The sequence below is a fragment of the Sapajus apella genome, unplaced genomic scaffold, assembly GCF_009761245.1.
Source record: "Sapajus apella isolate SASKATOON/1434 unplaced genomic scaffold, GSC_monkey_1.0 scaffold6, whole genome shotgun sequence".
Lineage (NCBI taxonomy): Eukaryota > Metazoa > Chordata > Mammalia > Primates > Cebidae > Sapajus > Sapajus apella.
Window position 1 is genome coordinate 37,563,790 of NW_022436946.1, and position 18,835 is coordinate 37,582,624.

The 18,835-nt window shown below is 36.5% G+C and overlaps 1 protein-coding gene across 4 annotated transcripts in view; it reads left to right on the forward strand.

The window, feature by feature from the left end:
* The window catches only part of LAMA4 (laminin subunit alpha 4), a 154,666-nt gene that overhangs the window by 119,348 nt on the left and 16,483 nt on the right, over nt 1–18,835 (forward strand). For all 4 annotated transcript variants that reach the window (XM_032274986.1, XM_032274988.1, XM_032274985.1 and 1 more), the window contains exons 20-31: nt 2,513–2,686; nt 3,317–3,462; nt 3,902–4,064; nt 4,921–5,054; nt 5,510–5,681; nt 8,636–8,767; nt 10,274–10,416; nt 11,398–11,536; nt 11,995–12,132; nt 13,793–13,926; nt 14,832–14,996; nt 15,742–15,895. In XM_032274986.1, the coding sequence (XP_032130877.1) occupies nt 2,513–2,686; nt 3,317–3,462; nt 3,902–4,064; nt 4,921–5,054; nt 5,510–5,681; nt 8,636–8,767; nt 10,274–10,416; nt 11,398–11,536; nt 11,995–12,132; nt 13,793–13,926; nt 14,832–14,996; nt 15,742–15,895 (1,794 nt within the window). The remainder of the gene's footprint in view (nt 1–2,512; nt 2,687–3,316; nt 3,463–3,901; nt 4,065–4,920; nt 5,055–5,509; nt 5,682–8,635; nt 8,768–10,273; nt 10,417–11,397; nt 11,537–11,994; nt 12,133–13,792; nt 13,927–14,831; nt 14,997–15,741; nt 15,896–18,835) is intronic.

Sequence of the window (18,835 nt, forward strand, 5' to 3'; positions counted from 1 at the left end):
AAAACCACAGAGTTAAACTAGTCAATAAAGCTGATATAGCAAAAGACATCAAGTAAAGCATCAATAAAAGCCTCAATTCGTTCTTATATTTTATTTATTATTTTAACAGTTTCATTAGTGCAATGACCATAATGGAATAACCTCTCCCATCTGCCCTACCTCTTCAAGAAATTCACTGGTACAACACAAATTATGATGAAGATTTTACTGACCACCCACAGGGTTGGCTGAGCAATCACATACTGGCTAAGAGGAATAAACTCAACAAAGACATTGTTTTGAGACACATACAGAAGCAACCTAGCAGAAGACAACTAGAGTTGGCATTTGTAGGAACATCTCCTGACATAGCAATTAACTTTTCAGTATGTGGCAAAGTGGGCCTTGTTCTTTAACCTCTTGAATTTTTTTTTTTTTTTTTTGAGATGGAGTTTTGCTCTTGTTGCCCAGGCTGCAGCACAATGGCACCATCTCAGCTCACCACAACCTCTGCTTCTCAGGTTCAAGCGATTCTCTTTCCTCAGCCTCCTGAGTAGCTGGGATTACAGGCATGCACTGCCACGCCCAGCTAATTTTGTATTTTTAGTAGAAATGGGGGTTTCTCCATGTTGGTCAGGCTGGTCTCGAACTCCTAACCTCAGTTGGTCCTCCCATCTTGGCCTCCCAAAGTGCTGGGATTACAGGCGTGAGCCACCGCACCAGTCCTTGAATTTTTTTAATTGATTCATAGACCAGACTCCGTTTTTATGATCAAAGTATGTGGTTTTATTTCTCAATTAAGAATTAACCTGAGCAGACTACTGGTCCTAATTATTGAGAGAAAGAAGAGTTAAAAATAAACTATTTTGTAATGGAGAAGATTATTCTTGGTAAATAGACCTGACTTTTAAATGATAGATGATAAATGGTCCCTTATGATAAATTACCTTATTTTCAAAAAAGATTTAGCTAAAGGTACATCAAGAAATCGTATTCTAAAAGCTAGGTTTTTGTGAGTACTTTCTTATAATATTATTTATATAAAGAGTATGACTTTGGGACCTTAAGCACCTAAGACCATTTGCTAAAGACAGACTTAGCCCTACCTTTGGGAATTGGGTGCTTACTCAGTGCCCCGAAGTGAGATGCTTTTCATGAAGATAGGCACTATTCTCAGACTCTCAGTTATTAATGTAAGACTTTAATCCCCCACACTTCTTGTTTATTAAGATGTATTGGTCTTAGTCGGACACAGTGGCTCATGCTTGTAATCTCAGCACTTTGGGAGGCCAAGGCGGGCAGATCTCTTGAGTCCAGGAGTTTGAGACCAGCCTGGCCAACATGGCGAAACCTTGTCTCTACCAAAAATGCAAAAATTGGCTGGGCATGGTGGCATGCACCTGTAGTCCCAGCTTCTCAGGAGGCTGAGGCACAAGAATCACTTGAACCTAGGAGGTGGGGGTTACAGTGAGCTGAGATTGTGACACTGTATTCCAGCCTGGGTGACAGTGAGACTGTGTCTCAAAAAAAAAAAAAAAAAAAAAAAAAGATGTATTAGTCCTTCCTCAATTGGTAACATAGGACAGCTGCACTCCAGTCATCTGGCAATAGAGCTTTGAGCTCACTGAACACCAACATTAGCCAAATCAATATTAATAAATGAATGTAAAGATGTCTACTCAGTTGGAAAAATTCAGATAAATGACATAAGTATACACAATCCATCTGCTTCTAAATACTTTAAAAATTACCCCTGAATCAGTCCAGTTCAGCATATCACATTGGGCCTCTTAGAAATGCACTTACTGAATTGTGCTTTGTTGTGATGCCTTTCTGTGAGCCATTATAAGAGGCACCTTATGAACTCATTATCACAGTTATGATAATGATAGGGCCAGGTACTGGAAAGCACTTTATAGTAATCATTGTGTTTCATGCTCACACCAAATTTATTATCCTCATTTCACAGATGAGGAAACTGAAGGTTAAGTGACTTGCTCAAGGTTACATAGCTAGGAAGTGGCAGAGCCCACCTGGTCTGAGACTACAAAGCTAGTCCAGACCCCTTGCAACTGTACAGACAAGGGCAAGGATGTGGCTCCCAGCCTCACCGCATGCCCCTTTTATGAGGACCCTAGGGAGAAACTGTCAGCTGTATTAGGAACCAAGATTAATTCTATTCCTCCTAAACAGTTAGTTTTGTATAACTGTTATGAGCTTTGTGAACTGTATGCTTACCAGCCAACATGAGCAAGGTGTTTAGTTCACACAAACCAAATATATAGTTCATCGTGGAATTCATATTTATCCTCATTTTTGGATCTACTTAGTCACCACTTTTTCTTGCTTTCTGTCACCCCATTCTAAACTGTCATAATCTGCCCTAAGCCTCTCTCCAACAAGGGGAGGATGTGAGTAAATAACTAAAGATATGGAGGTGAGGAGAGCTCAGAAGCCCCTGTCACAAATGAGGGAAGAACAATGAGAACCATTCCTGCAAAGCACTTTTAATGAAACTGTTGTGTAACTCCAGATCCAAGTCTCCATGATGTTTGATGGCCAGTCAGCGGTGGAAGTGCACTCGAGAACCAGTATGGATGACTTAAAGGCCTTCACGTCTCTGAGCCTGTACATGAAACCTCCTGTAAAGCAGCCGGAGCTGACCGAGGCTGCAGATCAGTTTATCCTGTACCTCGGAAGCAAAAACGTAAGAACATGAATTTGAAAGGAGGGAATAATATTTACAAGCAAGCTGCTTCTTCTCTTGTCTAAAATAAAGCCACCTGGGCAAACAAGCCAAAACAATGCCCATTCTGGTAACTCAGAAGATCTCATTTTAATGGCAAGATTAAAAGAAAGACTTAAGGACAAGTAATTTCTTCTCCATGTGCGATATTGTGGGGATTGTTTTCTATCACCATCACACTACTAACTTTGATGAGTCTGAATGGAACACCTCAAGGACTTTGAGAAAAGCAGAAACCTATTCTGTTCGATGCCAAATCCTGTTTGGAGATACATAGTGATGGGTACTGTCAGGCTGTATTATATCCCTGGGTTAGCCTCACAAAATTAGCCTATTCCTGCAGCCAACAAATTTTCACAAGCTTGACCGAGCATAGGGCCAGCAGACTCTTATGTGACCACAGGAAGGTTGGAAAGGAAGAGCCACTGCCTGGTCTCACAGGAGCTTTGGGTTGTAATTCAGGCCAGAAGTCACTTGTGTATACAGCCAAGTATTTGGATTTCTGTTTGTCCTTTAAAGAAATGAAAATAAAAGTTGATGTTCATTCATATGAATTTTATTTAAAGTACTTCATACTTCTTGATCTTTCAGGCCAAAAAAGAATATATGGGTCTTGCAATCAAAAATGATAACCTGGTATACATCTATAATTTGGGAACTAAAGATGTGGAGATTCCCCTGGACTCCAAGCCCGTCAGTTCCTGGCCTGCTTACTTTAGCATTGTCAAGATTGAAAGGTACGGTGAATTCATGACATAGGGCATATATGCACATTTCACAAGAAAGCTTTTGAAGGCTTGCATGCACATGTGTGCCCACACACATGCACACACACAGTGCCTTCCTGTGGATGTTATGAGTAGCATTTTCTTCCCTTTATTCTTTCTCCCTTTTCTTCCATTATTCTTGTATTCTTTCCCAAACACATTAGTAAAAAAGAAAAAAGTCATTTCCAAGTCGCGATCTGATTAGATTTTACCTGGTCAATCCATGAATTAATTTCAAAATGAAATGCCTTTCTTCTCTTTCCCATTGATTGTGATATTTTATAAAAGCTTATTAATGTGACAGAATTAAATTACCAACTTTGTGATGAGGGAACACTAACATTTTGACATTTAAAAAGTATTTTCTACAAATTATCTAATAACGAGTGAAAATTCTTTATCTCAATAGGGTTGGAAAACATGGAAAGGTGTTTTTAACAGTCCCAAGTCTAAGTAGCACGGCAGAGGAAAAGTTCATTAAAAAGGGGGAATTTTCAGGAGATGACTCCCTGCTGGATCTGGACCCTGAGGACACAGTGTTTTATGTTGGTGGAGTGCCTTCCAACTTCAAGGTCAGCCATACAGCTGTATTTTTACCTATTACAAATCTACAGTGATTATTTTTATAAATCCATAAACCTACAGTGACTTGGGGGTTGCTGGTATCACTTTAACAGCTTGGTTTAGTGGGGAGTAGAATTCTGAACAAGAATCTATAAATCTGGTCTATGCTACTCATATTTGAATAATGTCAAATGCTTTCAAGTTATAACTAACTCCTGAAGATCATTTCATTCTGATACATGCATATATAATTAATATTATCCACACCTGCTGCAGGAATGTCCATAGCTTGTGGTGTCCCCACAGTTTAGACCTAGTCTTCAGCTTTGCAGTGGTGGCTTCAAAAATTCAGTTATCTCACCTAATACAGGTATGAAATAAAGTTACTGAGATGAGAGTGGGGGTAGGACCTAGGAGAGAGTATGAAATCTGATGAAGGGTAGATAAGGGATAGGTTGAAGAAGATGGGAAGTTGATCTAGGGTTCCAATTTCAGGACTATTATTACTAGTTATGGGCACATTACTGGAATTGCTCTGAGGATTATTTTCTCTCTCATCATATGAGACCAGGAATACCTACCTCACAAAGCGGGCATGAGGACTGATTTTTGTCATGAATTCTCTGTCCAGCCTATGACTCAAACATAATCTGCGCTCAGGAAATCCCACTTTTTCTGCTGATTTGCACAACTGACAAGTCACTGCATATCTAAATGATTTGGCATAAACACACTGGGGTCTAGAAAGATATTTCTAAGAAGGGGTAGGTCCCTTTGACCTACTATTAGTTTCATTGTCTGTTCTGTGACGTCTGAGTAAAACATGATCATGAAATAGTTGATTTTACCTTTTCTTTTGCACAGCTCCCTGCCAGTTTAAACCTGCCTGGCTTCGTTGGCTGCCTGGAACTGGCCACTTTGAATAATGATGTGATCAGCTTATACAACTTTAAGCACATCTATAATATGGACCCCTCCACATCAGTGCCCTGTGCCCGGTAAGAGACAGTTGAGAATACTAAAGACTTGGATATTCATGCAAGAGCAGCAGATAGAACAAGTAAGAGTCAATATTCAGGTTCTCGAGCTTTTGTTTGGGGAAGCCAGTTTTGAAACTGCATAAGTCATACCTGCAAAAAACTCTTCACCTTTTCTCTATCATAGATGAGCATGCCCAAGTGTCAAGTGTTAAACAACTTGTTTGCAGCCTTGATTTAGGATTCCAGAGACTGGGGTGTCTTTGGAGACTTCAGTTGTCTAGCAGGATAAAGAAGAAAACAATCCATTTAAATTACCTACAAATATCTCTTTATCTCTTCCGTGCAGACAACAGTACTTCATTTAAATGTTGTAAGGTCCACAGAAGATGTTAGAAGAATGGGTTAAAAGAGCTTCACTTGAAAAGCATAACAGAAACAGTAGTGTTCAAATGACCCTTATGTTTCCATTTCAGAGATAAGCTGGCCTTCACTCAGAGTCGGGCTGCCAGTTACTTCTTCGATGGCTCCAGTTATGCTGCAGTGAGAAACATCACAAGGAGAGGGAAATTTGGTCAGGTGACTCGCTTTGACATAGAAGTTCGAACAACAGCTGACAATGGCCTTATTCTCCTGATGATCAATGGAGTGAGTCAAAATACAAGTCCTACTACTTCTCCTTTATTTCCTTTACTTTCTGCTATTCACGTTTCCAGGAACTTTCCCAGGTCCAGTGTGTCATGCCATCAAATTGAAATTCTAGTTTAGAAAGTCAAATTGGATTTTCTTTTTCAGGAAAGTAATGACAGTAATAAATAAAAGCAACCCTGAAATGCATTTCCCCACAGTACATTTTTGGATATAAATAAACTAAGAGAACTTTGAGGAAATTAGCACCAAGATCTAGGTGAGCAGCGTGTCTGCAGAAATTTTTCCCTGGTCTCCTAACTCTTCTAAGTCGTATGCCCTCATCAAACAAAAAGCAAAGCTTGCATGCTTTGTATATATGTGTGTGTATATAAATATATATGTATGTACACACACATATATATACCTTTGTTTATAAATGATATGTGTGTACTATAAACAGATATAAGTATAGCATAAAACATTCAAAACTAGCAATAAAGGGCAAATTATATAATGATAAAATAAAAGATTATATAAATGTATATATTTAAAATGAAGATTAAGTTGACTTATTTGTTAATGATACAGAAATGTTTTTCTCTCACTAAAAAAATATTTTAATAGCACTTTATCTACTGTACAGCTCAAGAAAAATAGTTTCAGTGAGAAAATGTAATTAAATGTGCTAAATATTTTCAAAAATCCTTAATCTTTTTGTGATACAGTGATTCAAAAGTCTTGTCCTAAGTCCAGTTCATTTCAACACTAATTTTATTGGTTGTTGTAACTAGACAAGATACCTCACAAAAATAAAAAATGGAAGAGCCTATCATTGTCTGTGCCTACTAAGTCAAATCGTTTTCAATCACATTCACCAAGTAGCAAAGGTTGTCTTTGAGATTTGACTGGTATGTTTCCTTTTTTCTAACATTAGTTCTTATAAGCCAGCCAGATATCATTTTGTAAACTTTAATGAAAGGGTTCAAAGCTATTGAAAAACTTAATTTGAAAGATTTTTCTAAAGTTTAGAAATTTCTTCCCTCAAATATTTTAATAGTGTTGATAGGAGAGTTTTTGTGGGATTGCATTTACATCGTTCCCATCAAAAAAAAAATCACTTAACAATAGAAAAATCCCCAAACATCTTTAAAAACCATCTCTTAACAGTATAATTGTCCTCAAAAAAAAAAGAGAAAAAGTTACTTTCTCATCCATTATTGTTATAATACCCTTACACTGGTGTGACAGTATGTCTAGTTTTTTAAATAACTAGTAGAAAAAAAAAGAAAGAACTAATAGGTTTCCTACTACTGTCAGACATTTGTCATCACAAATAAAGTTCAACAAATTTAGAATAATTCATGTTACAAAGGAAAATGTGTAACCCTCTATAAACTTGACAGCATTTTTAGTAATTTGTAGGAAGTAGCCAGCAAATATCTGTGTGTCTCAAAATGTTTTCATATCACTCTATATCTCAATACTAATTGAGTGTAAATATTCTGCTTTTTAGGTTATATCACCCTTAAATCCATGTAACTAGGCACATGTAAACTGCAATAAATTGCAATAGGCTAGAAGCAATGAAATGGTTGAGGAGCCACCTTCAACCCTTCAAGTATGGAACCCCTTTTGGGAAGCCTCACATATTATGTGAATCCTGTGAAAGTCTGACAAAAGGATGAAATGAAGGCCCAGAGACAATTTGTTCATGTATTAAATATTAAAAGTTAGTTTCTTTCTCTATTTTAGGTTTTTTAGTGAGTATAAATAGACATTGAAATATTTTCTTTTGTATTTTAGATTTTTTTAATTAGTATAAATAGAAGTTGAAATATTTTCTTCCTAAACTCCAATAGGTTGTTTTCCACACTCCCAGGAATGTACAAACTCCACTCAGGAGATCACTTCCTATAGAACAGGGACTTTGCCACAGTGCTTTATTTTTCAAATCCATTGACTTCTTGTATCTATGAACTATCTTCTGAAACAAGCAAACCTCACCAGTAAATTACTTGAGTGTCACAAAATTTTTTGGTTCTCAAACATCATGTGGTCCAAGTGCATAATCATTCTATATTTATTTACATAAATCCAGTGTTTTAAAACAATTCAGCAATGGCCTTCTTTTTTAAAATCCATATTTGCTGATAATATGGGAGAATTCTTTTTGATATGCCATGAGATTATTTTTTAATATTACTAATTTTCATCCTAAGATAAATTCAATCACATCTGTTGGCCTATTATAATTTTCAAAAGTTGCCTAAAGACAAGGCAGTTGAATAAACATTGTATACTCTACTCTGTTTTCAAGATTCTCTTAAGGGCAATAATGCAGACTTAAAACTTCATCCATTAATTCGGAAAGTAGAATGAAAACAAAAGAAGGTTTGTTTTTTTTTACACCATGTATAAATATTAACTTTTATATATTAAGATGAGAAATAGCTGCTGATATGGAAGTAGCTGTCACTTTTGTTGTTGTTGTTGTTTTGTAGTTTTTTTGTTTGTTTGTTTTTTTGTTTTTTTGAGACAGAGTCTTGTTCTGTAGCCCAGACTGGAGTATAGTGGGACGGTCTTGGCTCACTGCAACCTCTGCCTCCAGAGTTCAAGGAATTCTCCTGCCTCAGCCTCCTGAGTAGCTGGGATTACAGGCACCTGCCACCACACCAGACTAATTTTTGTATTTTTAGTAGAGATGAGATTTTGCCATGTTGGCCGGGCTGTTCTTGAACTCCTGGCCTCAAGTGATCCACTCACCTTGTCCTCCCAAAGTACTGGGATTATAGGTGTGAGCCACTGCACCCAGCCATTGTCACTTTTATTTTATAAGAATTTCATGAGACTTCCTTAGTCTTCAAATCACTCCAATAATTAAAAATACAGTCTTATTTCTCAAATTCAGCTAAATCTGATTCTATTAGCATAATAGCAGATGTTCTTATCTTACAACTTCTTTCTCTCCCCAGAGTATGTTTTTCAGACTGGAAATGCGCAATGGTTACCTACATGTGTTCTATGATTTTGGATTCAGCAATGGTCCAGTGCACCTTGAAGATACATTAAAGAAAGCTCAAATTAATGATGCAAAATACCATGAGGTACAAATCATTGTGGTTTGGGTGGCTTTGCTTTTGTTTTTTATACTTAGATCTGTTGATCTAATCAGGCGGTCAAATGAGATAGGCAGGATAGTAAATAAACTGAGAACTTTCATATCTAAGAAGCAATTGATGGACCTCATCTTCTCAACCCCAGGAAAACATTTGCTTTAAAACAATGAATGTATTTGTCCTATTGGTGTTCCAATTAAAAAGTCACGGGAAAATTCCTTTTAATTGCTTAATTAACCAGAAGGCTTCTATTAATCTTAAATACCGCCATTAGTATTCCTATAGAATACTTCCATACATTTGTTGAATGAGTCAGAGTGTAGATACACAGCCATTTTGTTTGTTTGTTTATCCTTTGAGCCCCAATAAATGTAACAAGAATACATATAAATAAATACGGAATTTCCTTTTAAACCACTTATTCAGAATTTAGAAAATATTAGCACAGTTTTCCTTATAAAGAGAACTCACAAAGAATCCCCTTTAGTTTTGAAACAGATATACAGACTGCTGAAAATATACTCCATCCATTTTTATTAACTATTTTAAATATACAATTTAATAAAGTGTATACAAGTCATAATATGTTTTAAGTTGAACCAAAATGCAAAGGGTAAGAGGCTATATTTCCCTTTTCAGTTCAAAGTCCATAGCTTCATGAGAATGGTTTACAATAAAAGAATATTTTAACTATTTCTCTGACTAGCATTTTTGCAGATGCATTAGAGCTGCTCACTGTGTCACCAAAAAAAATTACACCTGATAACATGCAATCTAGATTCCAGAAGGCACCTGCCTGGGAATACAATAGGCATTGCGGGGGGTATAAAGTTTCAGTTGTGCTAGGTGAGTAAGTTCTATAAATCTGTACAACATGGAGCCTATAGTTAAAAATAATTTAAAATGTATTGAGGATAGATCTCATGTTAAGTGTGCTTAACACACATACACACACATACACACACACACACACATACACACACACACACACACACACATCAAAAAGGGACCCAAGGAAAGATTGGGAAATGTGTGATATGTCTCTTGCCTTGATTGTGGGATGATATGAGTGTTTGCATATGTCCAAACTCATCAAATTGTATACATAAAATATGTGTAGTTCTTTGTTTATCAACTAAACTCGAATAAAGTTGTTTTTAAAAAAGAAGAGAATGACGACACCTATTTATAGTTCTTTCCTGAATCCTGTCGGAAGGAGCAGGAGGAAACAATAGGTCAAGTGGCAAAATTTTTCTTGGGCTGGCTCTCTATTCATATAGACCTCCTTTCCCAGGAAATGTGAACTGCTGGTTATAGAAGCAAGAGTTTTCAAGTCTGTGAGAAAAGAAAATCTATTCCCCATTTTGTGAACAAACAAACACAAACACAAGGAAGAACAACTATTATAGCCAGAAGAATTAAAATACATGGAAGTCATCAAAAAGCTGAATATTAAATAGTTAATCAAAGCTTACTATATATTATCTCTCCCAGATCTCAATCATTTACCACAATGATAAGAAATTGATCTTGGTAGTTGACAGAAGGCATGTCAAGAGCATGGATAATGAAAAGATGAAAATACCTTTTACAGATATATACATTGGAGGAGCTCCTGCAGAAATCTTACAATCTAGGTAAGGCTTTTTGTTAAGTAGCTGTTTTTTCCTAGCAATGTGCTAGGCTGGCAACATGCAGGAAAGTCTGGTAACAGTGTTAGCAGCCTTGCTACTTTTACACACAGGGACAAGCACAGGCACACACATTCATGTACCTGCAAGTCCCCTGTAGTCAGTCTTCAGGCCCTCCTGAAATTAGCATCTCATAGATGTAATCACAGATTTCTTCAATTATCGTATTACTCTTAGAACATGATCTAATACAATATTTCTCATCAACAACAGGAACTGTGAAACATGTAATATTGTGTGAAGAGGAAACAGCATTTGTCTGTTTACTTTTGCTTTAGTCTTAAACCCATTTTCAACTCTCCAATAGCATCTGAGCTACACAAATTGTTAACGGTTGTATATCCAAAGGGTTGTATATTACGTACAATGAAACATTAAGACACTCCCCTAACCTTTGTTGATTACAGATGTGTTGCAAATAATGCCAAAATGGGTTCATTGACAACGTAGATTAATAAAAGTCTGAAGACCTGTGTTCAAATCCTAACATCACTTGTGGCATAAGAGAATAATTTATTTCTTAGTTTCATTTTATAGGTTAAACCCTGTGCAATTACTAAGAGTTGATTATTTTTATGTATGTCACTATAATAATCATAGTTCCCTATGATTCAACCTAATAATCTTCTGTTAAAGGGAAATAATAGTGTCTCCATCTGTCATACTGAATTGTTATAAAGATAAAATGAGATAATATAATTAAAACATTTTGAAAACTATAAGGAAGAAAGTGGCTTGACTCAGAACAAAACTCTTCTACAGGCACAGATTAGACATTGCTGTGTGCTTATCAAAGAAAGCATGAGAATATGAATGATTATAAAGCCATTATGAATGACTATAAATAAATGCAAATTCCATAGCCTACATATGCATTGTAACATCATCAGCATGGCTGTATCAGTGAAGGCTGACTTTCTTTTTCAGGACTCTAAGAGCACACCTTCCCCTAGATATCAACTTCAGAGGATGCATGAAGGGCTTCCAGTTCCAAAAGAAAGATTTCAATTTACTGGAGCAGACAGAAACCCTGGGAGTTGGTTATGGATGCCCAGAAGACTCTCTTGTAAGAACCACTCAGTCAAAAGCTTTTTAATTGACACAATACTTGTCACTCTCAAAAGCTAGAAAAGCTCTTTTCAGCTTCTCCATGATCCTAGGTACACCTTGGGTTCATTTCTGCCACCATCAGAAAAAAGAATCATTAAACTAGAAAGGCTCCTGTGTGTGAGGTTCCTCTGTGACTTGTTCTTTTGATTCAGTTTTCCATGGGTGGGGCATCTAAAACCCAGGGAAGGTGTGCTAGTGTCATTGTTCACTCAGGTTGGAAGCAGTGGAGAAAATGAAACTCCATCTCTCAGAGGAGCTCCTGGTGTATGCCTGAATTCCAACATAAACCAGAAGTGGGGAAAAAAGCTATTTGCATAGAAACTAACAAGCAAGGCCCTCTGTATGTGAAAAGTTGATAGTTTTAAGCATTTGGTAATAATCAAAACCACTATATTCACTTGTTTTGCCACACAGATATCTCGCAGAGCATATTTCAATGGGCAGAGCTTCATTGCTTCAACTCAGAAAATATCTTTCTTTGATGGCTTTGAAGGAGGTTTTAATTTCCGAACATTACAACCAAATGGGTTACTATTCTATTATGCTTCAGGGGTAAGTATTTGTTTTTCTCTGAGGAAACGTCTTTGTGTTTGTTGTTTTGCCTATTAAAAATAATTTTTAATGCGTGTTAAAAGTGATTTTCTATTCAGACTAATTTTGACTCATATGTAGATACACAAAATACCTCATTTCAAACACTTTATAAAATATTATATGTATGTTGTATATCAGGAGTTCCTAACCTGGTATTCATAGATCCACCCCCAAGGATTTATGAATAGAAATCAGAGGGGTCTGTGGACTTAATGGGAAAAGATTACATCTTTACTTTGTCTCACTGAAATTGATCATTTTCTTTGATTATGAATCTAGGCAACACACTACAGTAGTATTACAAGTACCTGTGACTTTGTCTTTAATAGAAATCACAGATTTTTATTTCACATTACAATTGTCACAGAAATCTCAGAATCTAATTTTTGCTCATTGCTACTTCTAAATTACTGTAGTTATTAAAGCTGCTATGAGATCTTGTTATTTAATGCCTTAATAAAGAAGTTACAATATTCATAGATTATTATTTTAGTATTTTAAAAACTATATTTCAATATAATTGGTTTCTTTTGTATTATATATTTTGTTTTATGCAATTAAAACATTTTGTGAAGGAGTCCCTATATGTTACCAAGATGCCAAAGGTATTCCTGGCACAAAAATTAAGAGTCCCTGTTTGTATGCTATGACCAAACACATTTGTGATTTAATTTATAAAAGAGTAAAAAGAACATACATACTTCCCTTAGATTTGCTATAGAACATGTGAGCTCAGCTCATAATGGTATGTTATTTCAAGACTAAAATAAGGTCTGTACAGGATTGGTGACCCTAAGATCCAACTGATGGCTCTGTGAAAAGGTCATCATCAGTATATACACTGATGTGCCAGGTCATCGTATAACTTCTAAAAGCAGCTTTCACTTTTCATATATATTACCTGTATCTGACACATTTATATCCAATTTAATTGGAATCCGTAAAATCTGTGAGAATTTACCCAAAGCATTTTGTAGAACTTCTGACCCAAAACCTGCCCTGGACTACCCTGGTTAGTTAAATAACACTTTTTGCCCACAAAAAGTAGTCTATTTTGAGGGCAGACTTTAGAAGTTGGTGCTCATATAAGGAAACAGAAGCAAGATTAACATTTGCGAAATATTTTAAGACAAGCAATAAGCAAATTTTTTAAAAAAAGAAGAGCTAACTTGCTTTTAAAAATGTCTCGTCTGCCTCTATAGGTGACAAAGTGAAAGATTTTTAAAAGCCAAACTAGCAAATTAACCTTTCCCTAGACATATAGCTACAGCCCCAAGGAGATCCAAATACTATCTTTTCAAGGGGATTAAAAGTGAGATTGAAAGTAGGAGAGTAACTAACTGAGACTGGGTTGACAACTCCCAGCATAACAAAGTCACCAAAAATTTTCTGTTCAAAATATAGGAGATGCATTTTTCTACTGAAATGTTTTTAATTTCATAGGCAATATCAGTACAAGCAATAGGGTATTTTGGTAGCTATTTATAGAAATTATTTTACAAGCAAATTTTCTACATACTATATTGCCGTTAAGCAATACCATTGAGTAAATGTTGAAAATGTTTCCGTCTTTCGGATCCCTAGATTCCCGACTTACATGCCTGTGCTTGCATTTCAGTCAGACGTGTTCTCCATCTCACTGGATAACGGCACTGTCGTCATGAATGTAAAGGGAACCAAAGTTCAGTCAGTGGACAAGCAGTACAATGATGGGCTGCCCCACTTCGTCATTACCTCTGTCTCGCCCACAAGGTACATATCCTCACTTCGTATTCTTTCCAACATGTCTATTTATGGAACATGATTATGTCAAAAACCACAGTGAGTAATAGGCTCTCCTATGCCTTTTCTAATGTTAAAACAAAAAAGCTGGAAGGAAAAACTTACCTTCCTCAAAAAAGTACTGCTATTAGCTTCTGAGACATGTAAAATAAATCACTATGAAATTTCTTAAAAGAAATATAAGGATTCTTTTTCCTATAAACAATAGGTTATAATCTCCTTAGAGAAGTGCCTGCTAATCTCACCTACTGAATGGAGTGCAGTATTTTGCACATAGAAGGAACTCAGCAAATATTGGTCTTGTTTAGACCTTGAATTAAACAACTGAGAATGCAACATATATGGCCACATTTTAAAAGCTCAAACTTCATCTTTAAAATGATAATACTAAATATATATTTTCATAATAAGAAAGTTTTCTGGAATAAGAAATGAGCCTTTGCTACCACTCTATGTCCACTTTTGTGGACACAGAAAACATGAGTAGGCTTTTTCTAGACCCCACTTTCAGTAAGGATCAAAATAATCTAATGTTCTTTGCCGTGAAAATGGCCTTCCACAAATGTGATTAAGTGATTATCATGAGGTATGCTGTTTTATCTACGCACACACACACAAATAACGATGATGACTAGTCATCTGAATTTCTTGCTTTATGGGTTTAAATTCCAGTCTTGGTTTGAAGGATCTTTTTTGCATATAGAAATATCTAACCATTTTATCCTGGGCCTCATGAAGAGTTTGGCAACTCATACTCTCTCTATTAACCAGATGTTCCATTTCAATTTCATGAGAAAGCCTGCTTATCTAACCTAGAGTGGGTCAAAGTAAAATGCTAGCTCTGTGGTGTGTAAAGAAGCCTTTTTCTTTTGCAGATATGAACTGATAGTAGATAAAAGCAGACTTGGGAGTAAGAATCCTACCAAAGGGAAAGTAGAACAGACACAACCAGGTGAAAAGAAGTTTTACTTCGGTGGCTCACCAATCAGTGCTCAGTATGCTAATTTCACTGGCTGCATAAGTAATGCCTACTTTACCAGGTATAATATTTTTATTATTAATGCATCTGCATGATTAATAAATAAAATCAAGACAACAGTGAAAATATTAAAACTGAGAACTGTGAAATGTATCTGAGGCATTAGGAGACAGCAATTAAAAGTTTGTGTGTGTTTGAGAAACTGTCATACTTGTGTTTCTGTGTAGGTTCTTTGCCCTTTAATTTCCATACAAACTTGACTAAGTAAGCCTCCATTTCTTCACCTACATAATGCAGATAGTAATAGTGCATGCTTGGTAGGTTTGTCATGAGGGGTAAATGAGAAGATAATGCACATAAAGCAACTTGTACAGTGTCTGGCATACAGCAAGCTATAAATATTAGATGCAATTATTTTTGTACTTATCATTAATGGCAGAGTGACATACCTGGAGATTTAAGAAAGTCTTAATTTAATGCATGACTTTAAAGAAAACTATTAATCTAGGTCCTTAACAAAGACAATAGGGGTGCCTTGAGTACAAGAAAAAGCAAGGGAGGAATTTAACGTAGAAGAAACAAGGGCAGTTCCAATCATCCAGAGTGTGTTGAGGGAAAAGATGTTCATTAGTATAAATGTGTGATGGCAGGCACATAGTTATTAACTGGCTGAATGTTAATTTAAAGGGTTCTGGTTTTGATGGGTAAGGACCAGTCACACACATTTTAATTGTCAAAGCTCTTTGACATCCATAATCTTCATCGTGTAATTCTGAACAATATTTTTTCCTCTGTTACAAACACAGGGTGGATAGAGATGTGGAGGTTGAAGATTTCCAGCGGTATACTGAAAAGGTCCACACTTCTCTTTATGAGTGTCCCATTGAGTCTTCACCATTGTTTCTCCTCCATAAAAAAGGAAAAAATTTATCCAAGCCTAAAACAAGTCAGAATAAAAAGGTAAAAGATAATGCTGTTCTGACTTCCTAATTGACCTCATATTCCATGCACACAGTTCTAGACACTGCTGCTTTATACAATTTACTTGGTACTTTGCAACTATGTATATAGGAAAGATGGGATTCTTGCAGTATCACATATTCCAGTTTACTAGCTTTGTTGCATTAGTTCTTTGTTTGTTACAGAAGCATTTTTTTAATTTTATTGACATGTAATAATGGTACAAATGTATGGGATACAGAGTGATCTTTTAATACATGTATATAACGTGCAATAATCAAATCAGAGTAATAGCATGTCTATTATCTCAAACACTTATTACTTCTTTGTGTTGGGAACATTGAAAATCATCTCTTCCAGCTATTTGAAAATATACAATAAATTATTGTTAGCTATAGTCACTCTACCATACTACAGAGACACAGAACATTTTCCTCCTATCTAGCTGCAATTTTATGTACATTAACCAACCTCAGCCTATCCTCCTCCCGCCTCTGCCCTTCCCAGCCTCTGATAACCACAGTTCCATTCTCCTGTGAACTCAACATTTTTAGCTCCCACTTATGAGAACATACAGTATTTGTCTTTCTGTGCCTGCCTTATTTCACTTAACATAATGTCGTCCAGGCCCACCCGTGTTTGTTGCATCAGTTCTTGTTCCCAATGAACAATTTGAATCAGCTGTTTGTTTAGACTTCCAACTACTTTTCCTGACAATGGTTAAAATGTTCCTATGCTTAACAATTTGTATAAATAATACATATTATTTAGTACTATAATTCTCTAGTATCATTTGCTTTTGTATAACAATTTCAGGCTTTTGTCACAATCATGGAAATTACTCAAGTTTCTGATCTTACCCGGGTTTTTCCCCCTCCTTCCTGGACCTTCACTTCAACCACTCACATGCACAGTTGGTCTGTGACATCAGCTAAAGCTACTCCATTATCAAAATCTTGAGTTCTAAAATTCCATCCTGACTACTATTCTTTCTCAATCATTTACTTCCACTGTGTACATTATTTGCCTTCATTACAAGCGGAACTGTTAATCCCTTCTCATTCTTTCAGTTTAACCCACCCCACCTCTTTCATGATCCAGTTTTAAGAGTGCACTCAGGTGTCAGTGTTCCCGTCCTGGCCCATGCCACCAGCATCTTTCATCTCTCACCTCCCAGCAGGTCTCCTTGCTTCCACCTTGTTCCCTGACAGCCTATTCTCAACCCAACAGCCAGATCCTTATAAATATAAATCATATCATGTCATTGCTGTGCTTGAAGTGGCCCCCGACTATACTCAGAGTAAAAGCCCAAGGCACCACAATTCATAAGAGGCCCTATGTGATCCACGCCCCTTTCCCTGAGTTCGTCTCCTCCTACTTGCCCACCTCCCTCACTCTTCTCCCCATACTGGCCTCCTGACTATTCCTAGAATGGGCCATGGGAACTCCTGCCTTAGGTTCTTTATTCAAGCTTCCCTTCAACTTGGATCACTCTTCTCCCAAATATCTGCACAGACAACTTCTCCTCCTTCTACAATTGCTCAATTCTCATCTGTTCAATGACCTACATTGACCTCCTGTTGTATACTGCAGCCTGCCTCCTACCTCCCACCAGTAATACTGCTTTTTTGCCTCTTTCTATTCTTTTTTCATAGTACTTATATTTTATTAGTATGCTTTCTTTATTATGTTTATTATTTATCTGTCCCCTCTACTAAAATGCAAGCTCACTCCTTTTGTTCCCTGATGTATCATAAGGACCCAGAACAAAGCATGGTAAATCATGTTAGACAGAAACTCAACTTTGTAATAACAAGATACAGAATCACCATAAATTTCAATTATGTTTTGTGGTAACTAGAATGTCAACATTTGCTAATCCTTTCTTATATTGACCCTTGTTTCAATAGCTTCACAAATAGCTACCAAGAAAAATATGTGGCGTCTGCCCTAAATTTTTAGCAAGGCTGCATCAAAGCAATTGGGATTGTAATAATTTATTTTCACAATCACTTCCTAATATCCCATTTTATCACTTAATATATTCATTTCACCATTAATAGACTTTCAGTTGCTTCCAGTTTTCTCCTTTTACAAGTAAAGATCTTTGTACATAAATCTTTGAGTATACTGCTGAATAAATCTTTAAGATAGATTTCTAGAGACAGAATTACTGGATCAAGGCAAATAGCTTTCCAAAAAGGTAATGTTGATTTATATTTCCCTATGGTATTTGTGAATACCTGTCTTATCACCTATGTTCCCACCTTAATTTTTTTTTTTTTTTTTTGAGACAAAGTCTCACTCTGTCACTAGGCTGGAAGTGGTGCGATCTCAACTCACTTCAACATTTGCCTCCCAGGTTCAAGCAATTCTCCTGCCTCAGCCTCCCGAGTAGCTGGGACTACTGGAGCACGCCACCATGCCCAGCTAATTTTTGTATTTTTAATAGAGACGGGGTTTCACTTTGTTGGCCAGGATGGTCTTGATCTCTTGACCTCATGATCTGCCCACCTCAGCCTCCCAAAGTGCTGGGATTATAGGCGTGAGGCGCCATGCCTGACTCCAGCCTTAAATTTTTTTAAACAATTTTTATGTTTCAAACTTAAATGAGAAAAGTTTCTTATTTGGTGTTTAATAATAAACATTTCATGTATTGTAACAAACATCATTCTAGGGTATCTGGCAAACCACTCTCTTTTCTGAGAACTGATTTCCTACCCAGAGAGCAGGCCCTGTGTTTTAGATGTACGACCTCCCTTCCCTGGATATAGATCACTGGACCAGGGTAGATCACATGCAGTAAGCTGAGCTATCATATTTTCTTCCTTGGAAACTTAGAACCCAGAGAGACTAGCCTGAGCTGGTTATTGAATAGAAAACTTGTAAACTTAAGGGCTCCATGTTAATTATGCACAGAGGGGAAAAAAGCTGCTTTTT